Raw genomic sequence first — 21,407 nt, 5'->3', positions numbered from 1 at the left:
ATCGTCTTATCATTTATATAGTGGCTCACAATGTTATTCCTAAGAAGACGGGGCACACGGAGGTTCGCAAGAGCGATATCTACTTCTTGGATTACATGTTCCATAACCGGACGTCTCCATATGCTCACATTTCGCTGCCTAACATCATCATTAGCCACATTCGGTCTACGGCGAGGCGTAAGACAACTTCTTTCAAATTATCATTTCCTCGTCTACTGACTTTAATCTTCCCCCGTTTTGAGGTTCGCTTGGAAGGCATGAGGCGGGAGAATGTTCCTCCACGAGCTGAAATGACTCTTACTACTCTTCGTCGGCTTGGTATTGGCACGGGGGACATTCCACGCCCTGTTCAGGAACGGAGACAGAAGGCTAGACATGGTCGCGAGGAAGCTGGACCATCTACTGCAGCACCACCTCCTCCTCCGCCACAAACCAATTGGCAGCGGCTTTTCGGCCGCTTGGATGACATCGACCATCATTTAGCCCGACTAGATACTCGCCTGGACCGCATTGAACATCATCTAGGCTTACATCCACCTCCCGTCGATAATGATGAAGATGACAATGAAGAGGATGATTGAGGCTGCCCTTTGGCTGGCTTTTCTTTTGTTTGCTTGTTTGCATGTTATTTTTATCTTTTGTTTGAAAAATGTTAACTTACATTCCTTATTTTGAATATTGGAACTTGTGGCAGTAACTAGTAGGTCGTTGACTATAGATGGTTGAGCGGTCGATGACTCATGCTTCAAGGCTTCACTGGACCACAGCCATATCACTTGGGGAGTCACTTGTTCCTTTCTTTTGTTTCTTTTCTTTTCTTTCCCTACACATTGAGGACAATGTGTATTCTAAATGTGGGGGAAGAAATGTGTGGTACTTGTGATTTTAGTTGTGTTAGATATAATTCTTGTGCTTAAATTGTGTTTCTTGTGGTTGCTGGCAGGGAGTTTAGTCCACTTTTAAAGGGAAACTCTGTCAAAATTTTTCCAAAACCTTATACTTATATATATATATATATATATATATATTATAAATAAACAAATAAAATTTTGTCACTTATCCTTTTTGAAATAGATATATGTGGTTTTGAAACTTCTTTTCTCAGTTAACTTGGAATTGATTATTATGTGATTATAATTTTGACATTTGTAGGAAAGTATATCTAGTAAAGTAGAGAAAATTATGCCTAAATTTTGCATATTTGATGAAATTTCTTCTTTTTATTTGATTTTACAAGTTAAGGAATTAATATGGTCAATAAGTGTTACTCTCTTCTCATGATTGCTTTTTAGAGGGAATTTTATTATTTCTCTCTCTCTATATATATATATATATATATTTTGTATAAAAAAAAAAGAAAAGAGTTATTCTACTCCAATGGTTCTTGTACTTAGTAACCGGGAGTTTTCATCTACAAATGTCGACTTTCGCGTAAAACGGTACTTGAATTAAGAGTATGAAAAGCAACTTGAGTATGTGAAATATTGAGTAACCGGTGATCTTCATCTAAAAATGTCGATCTTCGCGTCAAAAGGTATTTTTCACAACTTAAGTAGTATTTAACTCTTAAAATATATTAAAAAAAAGAAAAAAGAAAAAAGAAAATAAAAGAAAATAAATCCCTCTTTAAGAAAAATAAAGAAGTTGATCATGAGATTAGTTAGCATCTTTATTGACTATATGAGTTGCTTGCTTGTAAAATTGGGTAAAAATGAGAAATTGAGTTAAATTAGTAAAATTATGGTATACTTGGCTCTTCTTTGCTTGATATTATGAGTACTTGAGGTTAATTAAAAGATCACATAAGGGTTATTTACCTTGATTTAAGGAAACGGAGTTGAAATACTACATATGTTTATTTTCAAATTTTTGGATCATTGATGGTTGGAATTTTATATTGCTTGAGGACAAGCAATGATTCAAGTGTGGGGGTATTTGATAAGAGTTTATTTTACGTATTTTTAAGTGCATTTTATTAGTTAATTTTGAGTTGATTATCTAGTTTTATAAATAAAATAAAGAGGTTTTTGGTAAAATTATATATTTTTGGTAAAAGTGGATAATATTGCATTTTTAGTGATTTTAATGATAAAAACTTCATTTTTATGCAGGAATGATGATTCAATCACCAAAGGATGTCAAATGAGATGAAAAATAGAAAGTTGGTGATGAATTCAAGTGGTAACAAGAAGAATGAAGTGAAAAACGTTCAAGTGAGGAAATGCAAGACAAATCAGTTTTGACACTCTTCAGTATTTTGATCATATCTGGAGCTACACTTATCGGATTAAGGTGATCTTTATACCATTTTTAAGCTAAGAAAGAGACCTACAATTCGTATGAAGACATCGAAATCCAATTCTGCCATTTTCATGGACAAAAAGTCGGAATACAGAAGCTGCACTCTGTGGTCGAAACTGGAAACAGAGGTTTGACCAGGTGATAGTATTTCGACCATATCTCAGGCTGCACAACTCCGATCTGGATGATTTTTAGAGAATTGGAAAGCTAATTCAAAGGGTTACAACTTTGGTGTTTTGTACAAAAGCCAGTTCGGCATTTATGACAGAGAAAATCGCAGATGAATTAAGGCCAAAGTGAATACGCGAGTACACAAAACGTGACTTGTAACCGCGTTTTGTGTAGGCGCGTTTTCTGGCCGTAATTCTGCAATTTGCTCAGTCAATTCTCTTATGTTCAAACTACTTTCCAGCTACAATCTGCAAGAGAATTCGGTGCACATGCCTCAGAAGACAAAAGGGCAGTAAAGATGGCTTATTTTCAAGTCAAAAATATTGGTTTTTGACTATGCTAACAAAGTGCAGATTTGAGAATCAAAGGATAGAATTTGACTTGGAAAAATAGAGCCTTTGAGTAGTTTTTATGCTGAGACATTGAGAGAGGTCTGGGAGCCATACGTAGCTTAGCTTCTTACAGAAAAACATATTTTCTCTAGCTAGGTACTTGCAAGGGGCAATTGAGGTTTCATCTTGTAATCATCTAAGTTCAAGACAAAGGAGATTTTTGGAAGGCTTCACCATATCTTGGCTAAGACTTTCTTTACTCTTTTTGTATTTGTAATTCATGATGATTTGCATTAATGAAGTTCTGAGTTTTTCATCATTCATGAGTAGCTAATTTCCTTAATCTAGGGAGTAGATGAAGCTTATGGTCAAGTGATATGAAGTGATTGTGATTTATACTTGTTATATCTTGTATATATTAACCTATCTACTTGTGTATGTTGGATTACTTGTTGTTGTTTGATCACCAATAGTAGGTTTGTAGTTGTTTTTACTCATTGAGAAATGGTAAAAATAATGGAATGACATAAGTAGAGCTTGAGTAGTATATTCATGAGAATAGAAATACATTCAAGTGGATGAAATTTACATTTCCTGTGTGCACAAAACAGATTTAGTATTTACCAAGAGATTAGGGAAAACTAATCTGTTTTAACCCATTATTATCATGAGAATGTGATTTTGGTATTGTTGGAAATGAATCCTTGGTTAAACAAGAGTAGTAACAAGTGTTAAATTCATTCGTTTTAGATCTTTTGTATTATAGGTGGAATCTACATCCCTAGATCTTAATATTTAGTGAATTCTACTCCTATTGTGAATTGCAATTATCTAGCTAAGAATTTTTGTAGTTGAATTAAATTCTGAATTTTCTGCTCAAATTTATTGTGAGTCTAAATAATAGAGTAAATTAGTATCTAATAATTGTTCTAATTGCTCCTCGTGGGATCGACCCGATACATACCCAATACTACGCTTTTGGCCTGTATACTTGCAGAAAAAACGGGTATAATTCGGAATTAAACTTGCACTTATAGTAAACACCCGTCAGGATGCATAATAGATGACGTGAGCTGCATTCCCTACTCTTTGCCCCAATACAGCCCCTACGGCATGATCACTGGCATCGCACATAATCTCAAATGGTAGACTCCAGTCAAGGGGCTGGATGATCGGGGGTGAAGTCAACAATTCCTTCAACTTGTCGAAGGCTCTCTCACACTTGTCATCAAACTCGAAGGCTACATCCTTTTGTAGAAGTTGGAACAGCGGGGCCCCAATTTTTGAAAAATCCTTGATGAACCTTCGATAAAAACTTGCATGTCCAAGGAAATAACGTACCTCCCGCACACTCGCGGGGTAAGGTAATGCAGATATAATATCTATTTTTGCCCTGTCAACCTCGATACCTTTAGACGACACCACATGACCCAGGACTATCCCGTACTCAACCATAAAATGACATTTCTCCCAATTAAGCACGAGATTAGTCTCTATACACCTTATCAGGATCAATTTCAGATTATCTAGACATGTATCAAAACTATCACCATACACACTGAAATCATCCATAAAAACTTCAATAATTTTCTCTACATATTCAGAAAAAATACTTACCATACACCTCTGGAATGTTACAGGTGCATTGCACAACCCAAATGGCATTCGTCTATAAGCTCATTATCACCCAGATATGCATATTTCAGGTGTTCTGGTAGAGGTTTCAACTCCAGTACAGGTGCCTGCACCACAGATGGCAATACCCTCTGGTGAGACTCGGGAGTAAAAATAGGTAAGACTTCATACCTTTTCGTGGTGGCCTGCAATGAGTGTAATACACCTATTATGCATTTTAGATCCTCGCTCCACTCTACCTCAGGAGTTGTCTCCAACTCGAGGTGCTTTGTTAAAACCACCTCTAACTCATCCCTGCCACCAGTTTCAAATACTTCCTGCACTACAGGGTCAATAGCACTCACAGAGAAAACTGAGCTAAAGTTGGAATTTGAGGGGTATTTCATGGTATCAAAGATATTAAAATGCACAGTTTTCCCATCAAATTCCATGGATAAGGTACCCTTATTAACATCGATTTTTGTTTGTGCTGTGCTCATAAAGGGTCTACCCAATAACAAAGGTGAGGGATCAGGAGAGTGATCATCATCCATATCAAATACATAAAAATCAGCTGGAAATACTAAATCATTGACTTTTACCAACACATCTTCAACCAACCCATCAGGATATGCATTAGTTCGGTCAGCTAATTGAATGATTATTCCAGTTTCTTTTAATGGACCTAATTTTAGAGAAGCATAGATAGATTTAGGCATGACATTGATTGATGCTCCCAGATCCAATATGGCCCTTCTGAACACAGTATTACCTATCCTACAGGGAATAGTAAACATACCCGGGTCCCCTCACTTTGGTGGGAGCTTTCTCTGCAGGACCGCTGACACATTCTCCCCAACAATAACCCGTTCATCTCCCCTCAACCGCCTTCGGTTGACACACAAGTCCCTTAGGAACTTGGCATATTTTGGTACTTGTTTGATTGCGTCTAAGAGGGGGATATTTATCTCAACCTTACGAAAAACCTCCAAGATCTCCTTCTCCTTATCCTGTTTTTTCGATTTTTCCAACCTGCTAGGAAAAGAAGGCGGGTTAGTTTTAGCTGTAATTATTGGGTCAGGAAGTACCTTTAGATCTGCACCATTGTCGTCTTCCCTTTCAAACTCATTTTCGATCTTTTCCTCATCCTTATCCTTAGGGATCACAGGTTCAGGCCCCTGAATTTCTTTCCCGCTCCTTAGGGTCATTGCGCTCACGTTCTTCGGATTTAATTCGGGCTGAGATGGCAATTTACCTTGGTTCTGGGAATCCAAACGGTTGATTGTTGTGGCCATTTGACTTATCTGATTCCTTATATCCTGCATTTCGGAGTTCGTCTTTTGCTGATTTTGCATAATGGTTGCCTCCGTCCTTTGCTGATTTTGAGCCATAGTTGTCATCATTTGTTTCATCATCTCCTCCAAAGATGGGCCAGAGCTTGGGGCCGGAGGTGGTCGGGGTTGGTATTGCTGCTGGTACCCTGGTGGCCTATTTGGCACAAAGTTAGACTACCTGTTCGGTGTAAAGTTAGGCTGCCTATTTCCTCCATAACTGAGGTTGGGATGATCTCTCCACCCGGAGTTGTAGGTGCTTGAGTAAGGGTCGTACTGCTTCCTTGGCGCGGGCGCGTGGTCAGCCATGTTCACCTGTTCTGCAGTTTTTTCCTGAATCATTGGGCACATGTCTGCAGATTGACCCATACCAGTGCAAATCCCGCACACCCTGGCCTGTGATGCATTTCTCACAGCCAGTTGCCTAACAAACGCGGTCAACTCAGTTAGCTGCTGCTGCATAGAGGGTGTCTCTACCTCATTCACCTTACGTATTGGAACATCCTCTCTTGTACTGAATTATTGTGAATTCTCTGTCATCCCCTCTATTAACTCTCGTGCTTCCTGAGGGATTTTGTTCACCAGTGCCCCTCCACTTGCAGCATCAATGATGCTCCTGTCTCTAAAAAGTAGTCTCTCATAAAAATACTGTATGATCAACTGCTTACTTATTTGGTGTTGGGGGCACCTGCGCAACAAGTTCTTATACCGTTCCCAATACTCATAAAGTGACTCCCCTGGATGCTGCTTGATCCCACAAATTTCTTTCCTTAGACTTGCAGCCCTGGACGCAGGAAAATATTTATCCAAAAAATTTTTCTTCAATTGGTCCCACGTGGTGATGCTACCTGGTGACAGGTAGTACAGCCAGTCCTTCGCAGAATCTTTCAAGGAGAAGGGGAATGCCCTCATTTTTATCTGCTCTTCTGTGATACCCGGGGGCTTCATACTGTTGCACACGACATCAAATTCCTGCAGATGCTTATACGGCTCTTCACCTGATAAACCATGAAAAGAGGGTAAAAGCTGAATCAGACCAGATTTTAGTTCAAATGAAATGTTATCATTTAAAGTGGGGAAAGTAATGCATAAAGGCTGCTGAGTTAAATCAGGAGCAGCCAACTCCCTTAGTGTTCGTGCATTAGCCATGGTGCCTTCCTCCTGGTCAGAGTCACTCGAAGTGTTACCAAACGAATCTGTTGGTTCAACTTCTGACTCGGGTCTCTGAGATGTAGCACTGGAGTGCTCTTCTCTGAGCTGTCTGGTTTCCTTTCTCGTTCTACGCACGGTCTTCTCTACTTCAGGGTCAAAAATCAAATCACCTGTGCGAGAAGATCAAGGCATACACTAGAAGAAAACTAGAAAATTAGGACAAAAAAATGAATTTAAAAAGAAACAAATAATAACGCCAGTCCCCGGCAACGGCGCCAAAAATTGACAGGGTCGTCAGCCTGTGCAATAATAAAATTAAACCTAATTACCAGTTAAAATGACCAAAACCCAATTCCAAGTACTGGAGCAGGGACTCTAGGTGTGCAATGGGTTACTTGATTCACCCTGTTCCCGAAGAGTTTGCTTGATCCGATATACCCGAATGGAATGGTTATTTCTTTTCACAAATAATTATGAATTCGTAGACAGGGCAAGTAGGGTCGTATCCACAGGGATTGGGTATATTTGTTTCTTAAGAAATCCAAAATAACACAGGGGGTGATTTCGTAGGAATGATAACAAGCAAATAAATTCAAATAAGAAAGTAAAAGTAAATAACTAATTAGGAATTAAACCACAATTCAATAAACTTAGAATAACAATAATTAAAAGCCTAACTCAATTAAAGCAAGGAAACAATTAAAAATAAAATAAAGTAGGCAACTAAAAATCAAATGACAATTCACCAAGATCAAGGTAATATTAACTAAAGATCTAGCCAAGAAGTAACTTCAGCAATGGTTCACCTAATTGATCATTGATGCAAGGCAATCCCAATTATTTACTGATAAATAGGTTATAACTGCCAAACAAGCGATGGCAGTCAACCCCTCTTTACTGTGTCGGTGATCAAGGTACGCCCGTTAATCACTGTTCTAATTAAGAAATAATCCTAGGTACGCCCGTAGAATTTAATTCCCCAATTGCCTTACGTATTAGAGGAGCCCTATTCTAACCAAATAACACACTACCAGGGTTATTTTAGATTAGCCCGCGTATCCCCCTGGCACGAATCTAATCGTGCCAGTTGTCACTATTTTGAGACAATTAAACAATTACGAATTTAACGTCCCAATTGACAATAGATTACCCAATCAATTAATTATCCGGATCCAAGACAACCAATTAATTAAACAATCATAAGCGCTGCAACCAGGGAATATGCGAATACCAATAAATAAAAGAAAAAGGTAAAATTAAATCGATCTCACAATTTTTAAGCGAACCAGAGCCTTCGTTGCTTCTTGACTAGAGTTGGAAAATTAGTTCATAATTGATGAACTAAACCCACAGGAGATTATAAAGAGGGCAGCGGCCATTTTCGCAGAAATAGCAAAGTCACAAGAGGTAGCCCTCTGTTCTTCTTCGAACCACATACCACGAAAGAAGCGTAAATACTCAAGGTTCAAAGATGAAGAAAAGTCAAAAGCTTCCCCAAGTTTTTGTTCCTGCCATGCGCAGGATTCAGAATCAAAAGAGATCCAGAAGAATAGTCAAAGCTAAAAGCTAGCAATTGCTTTTCTTCCTAACATCCGTAGGTTTCTTAAGCCAAAAAGTAAAGTACAAGGGAAAAGTCAAGAATTGCTGCTAAGCTACAGACGGAAGACCCCGCACAAGCTAGCTAGTGAACTTCCTCCTCCTTGGTTCTTTTTAATTGCGGCGCACATCAACAGGAAGAGAAGCCCTCTGTCCGTCATTCCTTTGCGAAAATTCCCAAATTGGCGTGACATCTTCTGTTTCAAAAGTGCCCCTGGGACAAGCTTTATCATCTGAATTCTTTTCCTGTCAATTTGGCACCTGTTATCATATTTTCGTTTTACTCCCTGAAATATACGTAAATTAAGAAAAATGAGTAGAATCCAGCAATTAATCCACACCAAATCAGGTAATAGGGGAAAATAATAATAAAATAAATAGATAAATTGCAGTCTATCAAAAACTTAATTCATTATCTCAATTTTTACAAGAAAATTTCCCCAAATTTTCAAGCCTAGGTCTGTTCAAGGAATACATCATACAATTGATTAAGATAGTTTATAATTTTAACTTTAACTATTCAAATCTACGAAGTAAACGAAAATATCAAAACACTGCTATGAACTTTGATTGGGTAAATATACAAGCAAGGTGTAAAATCTGGTGTTGAATTGAAATTTTTTTTTTGTCGCACGAGAAACACCATGAAGGAAGCCACAGAATGTGGCCACAGACACAGGTGTAAAATCTGGTATTGAATTGAAATAAATTTGTTTGTAGCATGGGAACCACTGTCGGACAAAGCCACATATAGTGGCTGGTAGTGATGGGTGGGAGGCAAGGTTTGATTCCTTTATCCCCAAGAGGCTGTTGGCCGGTATTGAATTGAATGAGTAAATGAAAATCCGTTTCATCCAAAATTTGGAAAACTAATCAAGGGTTACATCTATATTTTCTTCAACATTTAACAGCTTAAACAAAATATGGCAATAATAAACCAAGGTGATTTAAAAAGCAATCACTAGACGTTAGAACTTACCGATCTGCATATACGCAAGTCCAGAGTAGATTTTGAAAACATAAAAAGAAAGAAAAAGTCCATCCACCTTCTAAGTTACGTACACAGACAAGAAACAGGAAATGAAAAGGTCCATTTACATGCTATTAATCAGTCCTACTGAAAATGACAAAGTCGAAAGTAGTGGTTGCAGAATCTTTCGTCGGTTGAATTGTGCAGAAATAGTACACATAGACAATGCGGCATTTTTTAATCTTTAAGATGAGAAAATGTAATTACCAGTTCAACGTACCAAAAGTGGCTATAAATAGGCATCTTTCCCACATGTCCTTCCACCACCAGAGAAGAAACAAGTTACCATCTTTCTAATTAGTTCACATAGTTTGATACCTCTTTTGTGATAACCATGGCAGTTCGGATCCATATTGCTGCAGCCATCTTGGCACTTGTTTTTACAGTTGTCCATGCATCCGATCCAAGTCCACTGCAGGATTTTTGTGTGGCAGTTCCTGATGCCAATGCCGGAGGTAAACTAGATTACTTCAAAAATTTCTTGACTCTTGCATGTTATATACTTGAATCCTAACTATGTTTGACAAACTAACTTAGTCGAATCTTGGCTAATGCAGTATTTGTCAATGGAAAGATATGCAAGGATCCAAAGCTTGTGAAACCCGAAGATTTCTTCTTTCCAGGGCTTAACAAACCCGGAAGCACAGCAAATCCACTCGGGTCCAATGTAACAGCAGTAAATGTCAACCAAATTCCAGGGCTCAACACTTTAGGTGTTTCCTTAGCGCGCATCGATTTTGCGCCTTATGGTTTGAACCCTCCCCACATTCACCCTCGCGCTACCGAGGTCCTCTTTGTTTTGGAGGGTACTCTAGTTGTTGGTTTCGTTACTTCAAATCCGGGCATGAACATGAAGAATAAGCTCTTCACCAAGGTTTTGAATCCAGGAGATGTGTTTGTGTTCCCCCAAGGCCTCATTCATTTCCAATTCAACCAAGGACATTCAAATGCTGTTGCTTTTGCTGGTTTAGGCAGCCAGAATCCAGTAGTCATCACCATTGCTAATGCTGTATTCGGATCAGATCCTCCAATTTCTCCTGATGTTCTTACCAAAGCATTCCAGGTTGGAAACGATGTCATCAAAAAACTTCAGTCCCAATTTTGGTGGGATAACAACTACCCGTAGTATGGGTAACTCTTGAAACCAAAGGAGATTCGGGGTGCAACAGTAATGTGTTGAAGCATAAATAATTGGGTCATTTCCACTTTGACATCCATATGGAATTACTCCAAAATCCAGCATTATTTCGGCCCCTTTGTTACTGCAATGGTTCTACATAGATTAATACATTGGCATTTTGCCACCTTACAGGAAAATGCAATTTATAAATCACTACCTCTTTTCTTAATTTTTTTTGTGCCCTGTGATATAATCAATATATGAACCACATTTGTCTTCTTTTATTTTTGGATTCTAGAAAGATGAATTTTGTCTGATTAAAAGAACGTATATTGGATGAATTCTTCTTACCATAGTTTCATTGTGCAATGAAAAACCTTTGGAGCACTTGTAAGAAGTATTTGAAGTACGACTGCAAATGAATCAAACAGCTCGCGAGCAGCTCGAATCTGAGCTCGACTCGAGCTTGAACTGATCAAGCCAAACTCGAGCTCAAAGATATTCAACTCGTTAACTCGCGAGCCAACTAGATTATATATATATATATATATATATATATTTATATATATTATTTTAATAATAAAATTATATATATATCTCCAATGTTTTATTATTTGTTAAGAAAATTTATTATTTTATTCATTTTTTAAAATAAATAATTATATATTTTTTTTTAAGTTTGAGCTTGACTCGAATTTTAGTCGAGTTCGAACTCGAACTTTATATTTTAAACTCGTCAAACTCGAGTTCGAGTTCAAGTTTCATAAAACTAAGTTGAGACTCTATTCGATTAGACCAAAACTCGACTCTATTCGATTCGTTTGCACCCTTAATTCAAAGTGCTGCAAAATCTCAAACCAAAAAAAAAAAAAAAGTAATAAAAACCATTGCGAAAACAAAAATTTCAATATGTGAGTTTGTTAACACCATCGAAATATATTCAATATACTGAAAAGAAGTATAATTGGAAATTCACCTAACAACTAAGATGTAGCCATTAGATTGTCCTCAAGCTCAATCTCAAATTAGGGAGAGAACAAAATCATCTATGTCCATCATCTGTAAAGTAATCTTGGCAGCTTCTCTCTCCCCTTTCAATAATTCAGACTCTTCCTTTATCTACTCTGCATCTATCACTCGTGCTGCCTCTTCTTCCTCTTTTGAAAAAGAAAGGAAAAAAATTATATAAAAAGAAAAGAATTAATGTTTAGATTTTCAGTGTAGTAGTTTTTTTTTAATACGAGTGGGATTGGAATGCATGCTACATGTGGAAATGAAAATTTTGAAATTTGAGTAAATAATATTTAACACATCTATAGTTCTAATTTAATAAGATTCTTAAACTAAAAATGCAAAAAAGAAAATGAAGGAATAACATAAAAAGAAATCCAAAAAATTATAGATTTCCTTTTTTTGTAAAAGAATATGAACAGTTGTCATGCCCTTTTAAGCCACCGAGTTTGGTGATGGAAAAAGTTTTCTGGCAAATGGTATTTAAGGGAAAAAAATAAAAGGACTAAATAGAAAAAAAAAATCAGGGACTAGAGAAAAAGAAGAAAGAAAACTGTCAAAAATAGCTAAAGAAAGTAAAAAAGAAAACAGAGAATTTATGTACAAAAGAAAATAAAAAAAACAACAAGAAAAGTAAAGTTTTTTTTTTCAAGGAAAGGTTGAAATTTTGGTCATACTCATCAACATTGTCACATTTGAATGTAGAAGGAAGTGAAATCAAAAAGTACTTCTGGGGTTGGAAAAAAAATAGAAGCATTAAACAGGATAAAATAAAATATCATTTTTTATTTATTAAGAAAAAAAGATAATTTACAAAAAAAAAATTGAAGGACTAAACGAGCTATTTGTCAATTTTTTTTCCACCCAAATTGGTTGATTTGCTATCACTTGTACTATTGATTATAAATTAAATTTGTAGGAACTAAATGTATTCGCAATGAAACTTTGTGGATGAAATTTTTCCAACCACTAAATATTGGAGAGGAAAAGTATCATTTTCCCTTTCAAACTATTTTTCCTGATGGTATAAATTAAGTTTAATAAATATTATAATTGATAGATTAATACATATGATAATTCTCTACAAGTGTGCTTAATATGAATATTCTTTAAAATTAGTTCTTTTAGTTTTACAAGAAAATTTTCCTAAGTATTCAAGATAATGTCTGTTCAAGATGAACAAATCATATAAATGAGCAGGACAATTTATGATTTTAGCTTCAAATATTCTTTTTAACCCTCCCATCCCTTTTTACACCATTTCTACTCCCAGTTATCAAACCTACTTGTCGAACCATAAACCTGATTTTAACTTCAAATAATTCATTCATTTTGATGTAAATGAAAATATAAATTACTCCAATAATTAATAGGGTAATTAATGGGTTTGAAATCTGGATTTTAAATTGAATTGAGTGAATTGAAATTGGTTTCATCCAAAATTTTGGATAATTAATCAAGGGTTACATCTTCCTTTCTTTTTCAATATTTAATAGCTTAAATAGAACACGGCAATATCAAACTAAGAAGGTTAAGCAGTCACTTAGAAGGTAGAATTAACTTTGAACTTCCAAGCTGCAATTTGGCAAGTTCTGAGATGATTTTGGAAAGAAAAAGTCCAGAAATGCGCTGAGTTACACGGACAAGAAACAGGTAATGAAAAGAGGTCGATCTATATGTTTAGATGCTATTGATTGGAATATTTATCACCCGCAAGCAGGAATTATTTGCACAGACAGGAAACAGGAAATGAATGCTTGGTATTCCAGCTAGCTAAAATTTGCAAATATAATTACATATCATAGGTTTTGCCAAAGAAGTTTGAAATTCAAGTTCTGAGTTATCTTTGTATAATTATCTGAAGTAATTAGGTCCTCTACTCCCAGACGATTACCATATATTTGATTCTTTTGCGCTAATCCCAGATGCTACTTTGTAAAGTTGGATTGAGCCTGCGAATTTCAAACTGATTAGTTGCAACTAATGCATCATTTTACTGAGGTCAGAAAGTAAACATCTGGAAGCAAGAAATATCAAAGGCCGTCTCTTCAAGAAAAGGTCTTACCAGTTACTTGGTCCGTCAACACCTTGTATCACTGTACCACTTTGTGGGAAATGTATAGCATATAGGGTAAACAAGGAAATATTTACGTGAACCCTGATGTCCTAAATGACCAAATCAGTCTTGCCGTACGTGCAAGAGGAAAGAAAATGTGAAGTAGCAGGTAGTTGTTGCTGAATCATTCGTTGGTTGACTTGTACAAAAATAGATTAGGAAGACAAGGTGGCATTTTTCTAATCGTTGAGACATGAAAACATAATGACTGGTTCAACCAAAGATAGCTATAAATAGGAATCTTTACCACATATTCATCCACAATCTGAGAAGAACAACTTTTCATCTTTCGAACTAGCTGATATAGTTTGATACTTCCTTTCTGATAACCATGGCTTTTCGCTTCCACATAGCTGCAGCCATCTTGGCACTTGTTTTTACAATTGTCCATGCTTCTGATCCAAGTCCATTGCAGGATTTTTGTGTCGCAGTTCCTGATGCCAATGCTGGCGGTAAACTATATTGTTTTTAAAATTTTCATGACTGTCTTAATTGGTGCCATTATATTACTTTTAAAAAAAAAAACACTAATATTCCAGTTAATGTGTGACATACTAACTTTTTTTTTTTTTTTTTGTCTTGGCTAATGCAGTATTTGTCAATGGAAAGATATGCAAGGATCCAAAGCTTGTGGAAGCCAAAGATTTCTTCTTTCCAGGGCTTAAGGAGCCTGGAAGCACATCAAATCCGCTCGGATCGAATGTAACAGCAGTTAATGTCAACCAGATTCCAGGACTCAACACTTTAGGTGTTTCCTTAGCACGCATCGATTTTGCACCTTATGGTTTGAACCCTCCCCACACTCACCCCCGTGCTACCGAGATCCTCGTAGTTTTAGAGGGCACTCTTCTTGTGGGTTTCGTTACTTCGAATCCAGGCATGAACATGAAGAATAAGCTCTTCACCAAGGTTTTGAATCCAGGAGATGTGTTTGTGTTCCCTGAAGGCCTCATTCATTTTCAGTTCAATAAGGGACATTCCAATGCTGTTGCTTTTGCTGGTCTAAGCAGCCAGAATCCTGGAGTCATCACCATTGCTAATGCTGTTTTCGGATCAAAGCCTCCCATTTCTCGTGATGTTCTCACTAAAGCATTCCAGGTTGACAAGAATGTCGTCAAATATCTTCAGTCACAATTTTGGAGGGATAACCACTACTACCCATAATATGGGTAAAACCCTCCAAAGGAGCTTCAGGGTGCATAAATAATTGGATCCCTAGTTTACACATTGATCTCCTGACTAAATTACTCCAAATCATACATTATTTTGGAACCTTTGTTAGTGCACTAATTCTATGAACAATAATACATTGCATTTTCCGTGTTTCGCAATTTTTTTCTTAATATTTGTACCTGAATTATAATCAATTTGTGAAGAACATTTGTTTTTTCTTTTACCCTTGCATACAGGAAAGATGAACCCTGTTAGACTAAAGGAATGCATCTCCACGGACTGGATGAACTTTCTCTACCATACTTTAAATTTTAATTGTTCAATATAAAACCTTTGGAGCTCTTGTAACAAGTGTTCAAAGTGTTTCAAAATCTCACCCTTTGAAAAAAAATGGAAAGAAAAAAAAAAGTTTGCAAAGCCCAAAACATCTAAAATGTTGGGTGTACAGGGTAATCTAACCCTCATATAATTAGATGGAAAAAATAGAAATGTCTAAAAAAATAATACAATACTTGTCCAAATTAAACAAGAGCCTACAGTCGACCACTCTAGAAACTCATCAACAAAATACATGATTAAAATATTACATAATTTATGCACATTACATAACTAAAATACTGAATATTCTAAACATTTTGTTTCCTTTTCTCCATTTCTTAAGACTACCAAGCCATTTTTCAACGACAGTAGGTTGCTCCACAACCAAACAGGATAGGTCAAAACTTTTTAAAAACAAAAGTAAGTAGAGCAAATAAACAGATATTGATATTATGAGCAAGGAAAAGTAATTTTGAATAAAGGAAAAGTACAATGAATGTAGTGGAGTGAATGGAATTAGTGACAATGAATGTAACATTTGACAAAATGTAGCAGAGAGTTAATATTAACTGGTTTAATTCATAAGTCAAAAAGAAAATATAAATGTGCAATGGATCTCCTAACTTAATTTACAAGTAAAGGACTAAATAGTTAGAGATTGAATTTTGGGTACTGGTTACCCTAACCAATCATATACACATATATAGGTAGGTTCAAATAACCATGTTTTCGTAAAATAAAAAACAATATTCCAACCTATTTATGTCAAGCATATTCGGATAACATAACCATTTTCAAAATTTCAGGTTGGGTTACCCTATATTTTGATTTGGACCAATTTGGGGTATCTCAATTACTCACATTTTCAGCTTTTCTTGAACACATTTAGTCTCGGCAGCTTCCCTCTCTTTCTCACTCTCCCTCTCTTTCTTTATCTTCTATGTGTCTCTCATTCGTGTTACTCTTCCTCCTCCTCTTTTATAAAAGAGAAAAGGAAGAAATTATAGAGAAAAAAATAATTAATCTTTTCTATATTATTAGTGTAGCAATTTTTTTACACAAGCAAACTGGAACACATGCCATATGTGCAAATGAAAGGATTTGAAATTTGAATAAAGATTATTTGGCATACATCTACACTAGCTAGTGTAATAAAATTGCTACACTAACAATACAAAAAAGATTAATTCAAAAAATAGCAAAAAATAGTTGAAAATAGTTTTTTAAAAAAGGAAAAGGAATATTTAAAAAGAAATGACAAAAAAGAAAAGATTTTTTTTTTCTAAAGAATAGTCGAACCTTTTGTCATGCTTTTAAAGCTACCTAATTTGAAGGTGAAAAAAGTTTTTCTGCAAAGGAAGTTTTGGTGCTTAAAAAAAATAGTAAATGTGTGCTAAATGAAAAAAAAAAAAAAAGAATGGGGACTAGAGCAAAACAAGAAATTATGTTAAGAAAGGAAAATAGTGAAAATAGTTGAACAAAGTAAAAACTAAAAATAAAATTAATGTAAAAAAAAAAAGAAAACAAAAGAAAAGAGAAGAAAGTTTGCCAAGGAGGCTTTAATGTAGTGTTAAGATTTAAACCGTATTAATTAGCCCTAGGTTCAAAACATCTTCCCCCCTCCCTCCCGCGTTTCTTAAATCTTACCCTTCCTTTGCCAAAAAATTAAAGAATTTTTTGTTGAGGAGAAAGTTGAAATTCTGATCAAAACTTTTTAACGCTGCTGGGTGGTGGAAGTGAAATAAGAACTAAGTTTAGTGTTAGAAAAAATGTAAAAAGACTAAGTGAGACAAAATAAAAGACGATGGACTAAAGATACTTTACATAAAATGTAAAAGGACTAAATGAGTTATTTGCAAAAAACTTCCCATCCAAATTGGTTGATTTACTCTAATAAATTGGTAGCAAATTGAAATTATAGGGACTAAATGTGCTTTCAATGAAACATTGGGGACGGAAATTTTACAACTCCTTAACATTGGGGGACAAGAAGTGTCATTTTTTTTTCATTTGAACTATTATTTTAATCATATATGAGTAACTAAGTTTAATAAATACTATAATTGATATATTGATACATGTGCTAATTCTCTAAAACGTTGGTTAATGAATATTCATAAAAACTTAATTCATTATCTCAATTTTTACTAGAAAATTTCCCCAAATTTTCAAGCCAAGGTCTGTTCAAGGAATACATCATACAAATGATTAAGATAGTTTATAATTTTAACTTTAACTATTCAAATCTACGACGTAAACGAAAATATCAAAACACTGCTATGAACTTTGATTGGGTAAATAAACAAGCATGGTGTAAAATCTGGTATTGAATTGAATTTTTTTTTTTTGTCGCACGAGAACCACCATGAAGGAAGCCACAGAATGTGGCTACAAACACAGGTGTAAAATCTGGTATTGAATTGAAATAAATTTGTTTGTAGCATGGGAACCACCGTCGGACGAAGCCACATATAGTGGCTGGTAGTGACGGGTGGGAGACAAAGTTTGCTTCCTTTATCCCCAAGAGGCTGTTGGCCGGTATTGAATTGAATGATTAAACGAAAATTGGTTTCATCCAAAATTTGGAAAACTAATCAAGGGTTACATCTATATTTTCTTCAACATTTAACAGCTTAAATAAAATATGGAAATAATAAACCAAGGTGATTTAAAAAGCAATCACTAGACGTTAGAACTTACCGATCTGCATATACGCAAGTCCAGAGTAGATTTTGCAAACATAAAAAGAAAGAAAAAGTCCATCCACCTTCTAAGTTACGTACACAGACAAGAAACAGGAAATGAAAAGGTCCATTTACATGCTATTAATCAGTCCTACTGAAAATGACAAAGTCGAAAGCAGTGGTTGCAGAATCTTTCGTCGGTTGAATTGTGCAAAAATAGTACACATAGACAATGCGGCCTTTTTTAATCTTTAAGATGAGAAAATGTAATGACCAGTTCAAAGTACCAAAAGTGGCTATAAATAGGCATCTTTCCCACATGTCCTTCCACCACCAGAGAAGAAACAAGTTACCATCTTTCTAATTAGTTCACATAGTTTGATACCTCTTTTGTGATAACCATGGCAGTTCGGATCCATATTGCTGCAGCCATCTTGGCACTTGTTTTTACAGTTGTCCATGCATCCGATCCAAGTCCACTGCAGGATTTTTGTGTGGCAGTTCCTGATGCCAATGCCGGAGGTAAACTAGATTACTTCAAAAATTTCTTGACGCTTGAATGTTATACTTGAATTCTAACTATGTTTGACAAACTAACTTAGTTGAATCATGGCTAATGCAGTATTTGTCAATGGAAAGATATGCAAGGATCCAAAGATTGTGAAACCCGAAGATTTCTTCTTTCCAGGGCTTAACAAGCCTGGAAGCACAGCAAATCCACTCGGGTCGAATGTAACAACAGTTAATGTCAACCAAATTCCAGGACTCAACACTTTAGGTGTTTCCTTAGCACGCATCGATTTTGCGCCATATGGTTTGAACCCTCCCCACACTCACCCCCGTGCTACCGAGATCCTCGTTGTTTTAGAGGGCACTCTTCTTGTTGGTTTCGTTACTTCAAATCCAGGCATGAACATGAAGAATAAGCTCTTCACCAAGGTTTTGAATCCAGGAGATGTGTTTGTGTTCCCTGAAGGCCTCATTCATTTTCAGTTCAATAAGGGACATTCCAATGCTGTTGCTTTTGCTGGTCTAAGCAGCCAGAATCCTGGAGTCATCACCATTGCTAATGCTGTTTTCGGATCAAAGCCTCCCATTTCTCGTGATGTTCTCACTAAAGCATTCCAGGTTGACAAGAATGTCGTCAAATATCTTCAGTCACAATTTTGGTGGGATAACCATTACTACCCATAGTATGGGTAATACCCTCCAAAGGAGCTTCAGGGTGCATAAATAATTGGATCCCTAGTTTACACATTGATCTCCTGACTAAATTACTCCGAATCATACATTATTTTGGACCCTTTGTTAGTGCACTAATTCCATGAACAATAATACATTGCATTTTCCGTGTTTCGGGAAAATACAATTTGTGGTCACTACAATTTTTTTCTTAATATTTGTACCTGAATTATAATCAATTTGTGAAGAACATTTGTTTTTTCTTTTACCCTTGCATACAGGAAAGATGAACCCTGTTAGACTAAAGGAATGCATCATGCATCTCCACGGACTGGATGAACTTTCTCTACCATACTTTAAATTTTAATTGTTCAATATAAAACCTTTGGAGCTCTTGTAACAAGTGTTCAAAGTGTTTCAAAATCTCACCCTTTGAAGAAAAAATGGAAAAAAAAAAAAAGTTTGCAAAGCCCAAAATATCTAAAATGTTGGGTGTACAGGGTAATCTAACCCTCATATAATTAGATGGAAAAAATAGAAATATCTAAAAAAAATAATACAATACTTGTCCAAATTAAACAAGATCCTACAGTCGACCACTCTAGAAACTCATCAACAAAATACATGATTAAAATATTACATAATTTATGCACATTACATAACTAAAATACTGAATATTCTAAACTTTTTGTTTCCTTTTCTCCATTTCTTAAGACTACCAAGCCATTTTTCAACGACAGCAGGTTGCTCCACAACCAAACAGGATAGGTCAAAACCAGGGGCGGAGGGAAGGGGGGGGCCAGGTGGGGCAACCGCCCCCCCTCCAATTGTTAAAAAAAAAAAATTTCTAAGTAAAAAAAATTTTATTATATTGTTTTGCCCCCCAAATATTGATAAAAAATTTCACTTTGCCCCCCTCTCAAGGATCCAAACAATAATGTTTGAAAGTTATTTGGACTTGATCCAAATAACAGAGACTGGCCCCCCTAATTGCAATTCCTAACTCCGCCACTGGTCAAAACTTTTTAAAAACAAAAGTAAGTAGAGCAAATAAACAGATATAGATATTATGAGCAAGGAAAAGTAATTTTGAATAGAGGAAAAGTACCAAGAGTAGTGGAGTGAATGGAATTAGTGACAATGAATGTAACATTTGAAAAACGTAACAGAGAGTTAAGATTAACTGGTTTAATTCATAAGTCAAAAAGAAAATAAAAATGTGCAAGGGATCTCCTAACTTAATTTACAAGTAAAGGACTAAATAGTTAGAGATTGAATTTTGGGTACTGGTTACCCTAACCAATCATATACACATATATAGGTAGGTTCAAATAACCATGTTTTTGTAAAATAAAAAACAATATTCCAACCTATTTATGTCAAGTATATTCGGATAACATAACCATTTTCAAAATTTGAGGTAAGTTACCCTATATTTTGATTTGGACCAATTTGGGGTATCTCAATTACTCACATTTTCAGCTTTTCTTGAACACATTTAGTCTCGGCGGCTTCCCTCTCTTTCTCACTCTCCCTCTCTTTCTTTATCTTCTATGTGTCTCTCCTCCGTGTTACTCTTCCTCCTTCTCTTTTATAAAAGAGAAAAGGAAGAAATTATAGAGAAAATAATAATTAATCTTTTCTATATTATTAGTGTAGCAATTTTTTTACACGAGCAAACTGGAACACATGCCATATGTGCAAATGAAAGAATTTGAAATTTGAATAAAGATTATTTGGCATACATCTACACTAGCCAGTGTAATAAAATTGCTACACTAACAATACAAAAAAGATTAATTCAAAAAGTAGCAAAAAATAGTTGAAAATAGTTTTTTTAAAAAAGGAAAAGGAATATTTAAAAAGAAATGACAAAAAAGAAAAGATTTTTTTTTCTAAAGAATAGTCGAACCTTTTGTCATGCTTTTAAAGCTACCTAATTTGAAGGTGAAAAAAGTTTTTCTGCAAAGGAAGTTTTGGTGCTTAAAAAAAATAGTAAAAGTGCTAAATGAAAAAAAAAAAAAAAGAATGGGGACTAGAGCAAAACAAGAAATTATGTTAACAAAGGAAAATAGTTGAACAAAGTAAAAACTAAAAATAAAAATAATATAAAAAAAAAAGAAAAGAGAAGAAAGTTTGCCAAGGAGGCTTTAATGTAGTGTTAAGATTTAAACCGTATTAATTAGCCCTAGGTTCAAAACATCATCCCCCCCCCCTCGTTTCTTAATTCTTACCCTTCCTTTGCCAAAAAATTAAAGAATTTTTTGTTGAGGAGA

At 35.5% G+C, this 21,407-nt stretch overlaps 3 protein-coding genes across 3 annotated transcripts; all 3 read left to right on the top strand.

Annotated features, from left to right (window-relative positions):
• The first annotated feature begins 9,802 nt into the window (after positions 1-9,802).
• On the top strand, positions 9,803-10,917 carry LOC113720758 (germin-like protein subfamily 1 member 14). Its single transcript, XM_027245426.2, has 2 exons — positions 9,803-9,982; positions 10,085-10,917. Exons 1-2 carry the CDS (start codon positions 9,862-9,864, stop codon positions 10,651-10,653), a joined length of 690 nt encoding a protein of 229 aa, XP_027101227.2. The 5' UTR covers positions 9,803-9,861; the 3' UTR covers positions 10,654-10,917.
• Positions 10,918-14,105: 3,188 nt separating this feature from the next.
• On the top strand, positions 14,106-15,106 carry LOC113720760 (germin-like protein subfamily 1 member 14). Its single transcript, XM_027245428.2, has 2 exons — positions 14,106-14,226; positions 14,367-15,106. Exons 1-2 carry the CDS (start codon positions 14,106-14,108, stop codon positions 14,936-14,938), a joined length of 693 nt encoding a protein of 230 aa, XP_027101229.2. The 3' UTR covers positions 14,939-15,106.
• Positions 15,107-18,291: 3,185 nt separating this feature from the next.
• Positions 18,292-19,269, top strand: LOC113720768 (germin-like protein subfamily 1 member 14). Its single transcript, XM_027245434.2, has 2 exons — positions 18,292-18,471; positions 18,572-19,269. Exons 1-2 carry the CDS (start codon positions 18,351-18,353, stop codon positions 19,141-19,143), a joined length of 693 nt encoding a protein of 230 aa, XP_027101235.1. The 5' UTR covers positions 18,292-18,350; the 3' UTR covers positions 19,144-19,269.
• Positions 19,270-21,407: the final 2,138 nt, after the last annotated feature.

Source organism: Coffea arabica, chromosome 1c, assembly GCF_036785885.1.
Source record: "Coffea arabica cultivar ET-39 chromosome 1c, Coffea Arabica ET-39 HiFi, whole genome shotgun sequence".
Lineage (NCBI taxonomy): Eukaryota > Viridiplantae > Streptophyta > Magnoliopsida > Gentianales > Rubiaceae > Coffea > Coffea arabica.
Note: the sequence above shows the minus strand (reverse complement) of the source record. Positions and strands in the feature narration are given on the sequence as shown.

Excerpts from the sequence above, each read along its gene's own strand:
- LOC113720768 (XM_027245434.2), top strand. The coding sequence starts at position 18,351 with ATGGCAGTTCGGATCCATATTGCTGCAGCCATCTTGGCACTTGTTTTT. Across the intron at positions 18,472-18,571 it reads TCCTGATGCCAATGCCGGAG|TATTTGTCAATGGAAAGATA; the intron begins GTAAACTAGATT and ends TGGCTAATGCAG.
- LOC113720758 (XM_027245426.2), top strand. The coding sequence starts at position 9,862 with ATGGCAGTTCGGATCCATATTGCTGCAGCCATCTTGGCACTTGTTTTT. Across the intron at positions 9,983-10,084 it reads TCCTGATGCCAATGCCGGAG|TATTTGTCAATGGAAAGATA; the intron begins GTAAACTAGATT and ends TGGCTAATGCAG.
- LOC113720760 (XM_027245428.2), top strand. The coding sequence starts at position 14,106 with ATGGCTTTTCGCTTCCACATAGCTGCAGCCATCTTGGCACTTGTTTTT. Across the intron at positions 14,227-14,366 it reads TCCTGATGCCAATGCTGGCG|TATTTGTCAATGGAAAGATA; the intron begins GTAAACTATATT and ends TGGCTAATGCAG.